At 71.1% G+C, this 1,922-nt stretch overlaps 1 protein-coding gene across 1 annotated transcript; it reads left to right on the top strand.

Moving 5' to 3' along the window:
• Positions 1-121: 121 nt before the first annotated feature.
• Positions 122-1,897, top strand: FRMD8 (FERM domain containing 8; the record flags this gene model as incomplete). The annotated part of the gene is made up of 5 exons (XM_057389398.1): positions 122-293; positions 727-828; positions 920-978; positions 1,128-1,294; positions 1,680-1,897. Coding segments are annotated over 5 exons (693 nt in total), but the record flags the coding sequence as incomplete, so codon positions are not given.
• Between the last annotated feature and the right edge of the window lie 25 nt (positions 1,898-1,922).

Here is a 1,922-nt window from a genome sequence, read left to right on the forward strand (position 1 = left end):
TGTTGGGGTGGGTGTGGGGGTCCCGGTTGGGTGTGGGGGTCCCGAGGGATGTGTGGGGGTCCCGATGGATGTGTGGGGGTCTCGGGGGATGTGTGGAGGTCCCTGAGGAGGGGTCTGACGCCCCTCGCCCCCAGCCCTGCTGTACCTGCCGGACGGGTCGGCGCTGCCGCTGCCCCTGGAGCCGCCCCCGGGCCCCACGGCCGCGGAGCTGCTGCGCCGCCTGCAGGGGGCGCTGCGCCTCCCGCCCGCCGCCACCGACGCCTTCGCGCTGTGGTTGGGGTCGGATCTGCTCGGTGAGGGGGGGGACAGGGGGACATGATGGGGACAGGGGGACATGGGGGAACATGGGAGGGACACAGGCAACACGGACATTGGGGGGGGTCACAGCTCGCGCTGTGGTTGGGGTCGGATCTGCTCGCTGAGGGGGGCACAGGGGGACATTTGGGGGACATGGGAGGGACATGGCAACACGGACTTTGGGGAGGTCACAGATCGCGCTGTGGTTGGGGTCGGAGCTGCTCGGTGAGGAGGGGACATTGGGGACATTGGAGGAGTCCCACGGGGGACAGGGGCACAGAAGGATCCCCCTGGAGATGGGTGTTGGGGGGTCCGTGGGCCCCCATGGGTGGGTGCCTGTGGGGATCCCCGTAAGTCCCTGTGCCCGTGGGGGTCCCCGTGGGGGTCTCCGCGGGTCCCCGAGTGGGTGCAAGCCCCGTGTCCCCCCAGAGGTGCAGCTGAAGCCACGGCACCGACCCTTGCGCCTGGTCCGGCACTGGCCGGAGCTGCTGCTGCGCTTCAGCCTCGGCTCGCCCGCGGCCATCGCCCAAGGTGAGGGGTGGGGGGCCCGACGAGGGGTCCCGTGGGGTGGGGGGAGGCCCTCGAGGGTCCTCCAGCCCCGCTGACCCCCTTTCTCCCCCAGATGAGCCRTGTCTGCAGCTGCGCAGGAATGTGTTCTTCCCCAAGAGCCGCGAGCTGGAGGTGAGGAGGCACAATAGGGGGGCTTGTGGGGATTTGTGGGAGGGGGTACATGGGGGACACTGAGGGGTGTAGGGTGGGGTGGTTTGAGGGTCTCTGTAGGTGACACGAGGGTCACTGTGGGGTGACCTGGCGCTCTYTGTGGGTCACAGCTGCAGGAGGAGGAGCTGCTCCGGTTGCTCTATGAGGAGGCGCGGGAGCAGCTGCGTGGGGGTCGCTACCCCGTGGACCCCCCCGARGCGGCCGAGCTGGGGGGGCTCAGCTGCCGCCTGCGCCTGGGACCCTTCGAGCCCGGCCGGCACACGGAGCTCAGCCTGCGGTCAGMACCGGCCGGACCCTGCCCGCGGGGCCCCTACCCGCGGGAACCCCTGGGACTTCCTTGGGACCCCACTCGGGACCACTCTAGGGCCTTCCCTGGGACCCCTCTCCTGCCGGGACACCTGAGACCCCCTCCTCCCGAGACCCTCCCATACAACCACCTACAAAACCCCCTCCACCTGGGACCCATACCTTGGACCCCGCCATGGGACCTCCATCTGTGGGACCCCCGCCCATGTGATACACGTGGGACCCACCCGTGAGAACCACCCCCGGGACCCGCCTGCCCCATGGGACCCTCACCCCGTGGCCCCACTGTCCCCATCCCGACTCCCCCGTGTCCCCATCCGTGTCCCCTCTGACCCCTCCTCTTTGTCCCCTCCCAGGCCGCTGCTGGGGGAGCTGCTGCCGCCGGGTCCTCCGGCCCGCTGGGGGGCGCTGTTCCGGCGCTCGCGGGAGCCGGGCCCCGCCCAGCGGCTGCTCGAGGCGTTCGCGCGCGCGCCGGGCCCCGAGGCGCCCCCTGCCGGATTGTACCGGGACTTCCTGCGCCGCTGCCACGCCCTGCCCGGCTACGGGTGAGAGGGGGACCCCAAAGGGACACCCCCATGGGGGTGACATCCCCACTGACA

The sequence above is a fragment of the Malurus melanocephalus genome, unplaced genomic scaffold, assembly GCF_030028575.1.
Source record: "Malurus melanocephalus ecotype Western Australia unplaced genomic scaffold, MMel_1.1 scaffold_5433, whole genome shotgun sequence".
Taxonomy (NCBI): Eukaryota; Metazoa; Chordata; class Aves; order Passeriformes; family Maluridae; genus Malurus; species Malurus melanocephalus.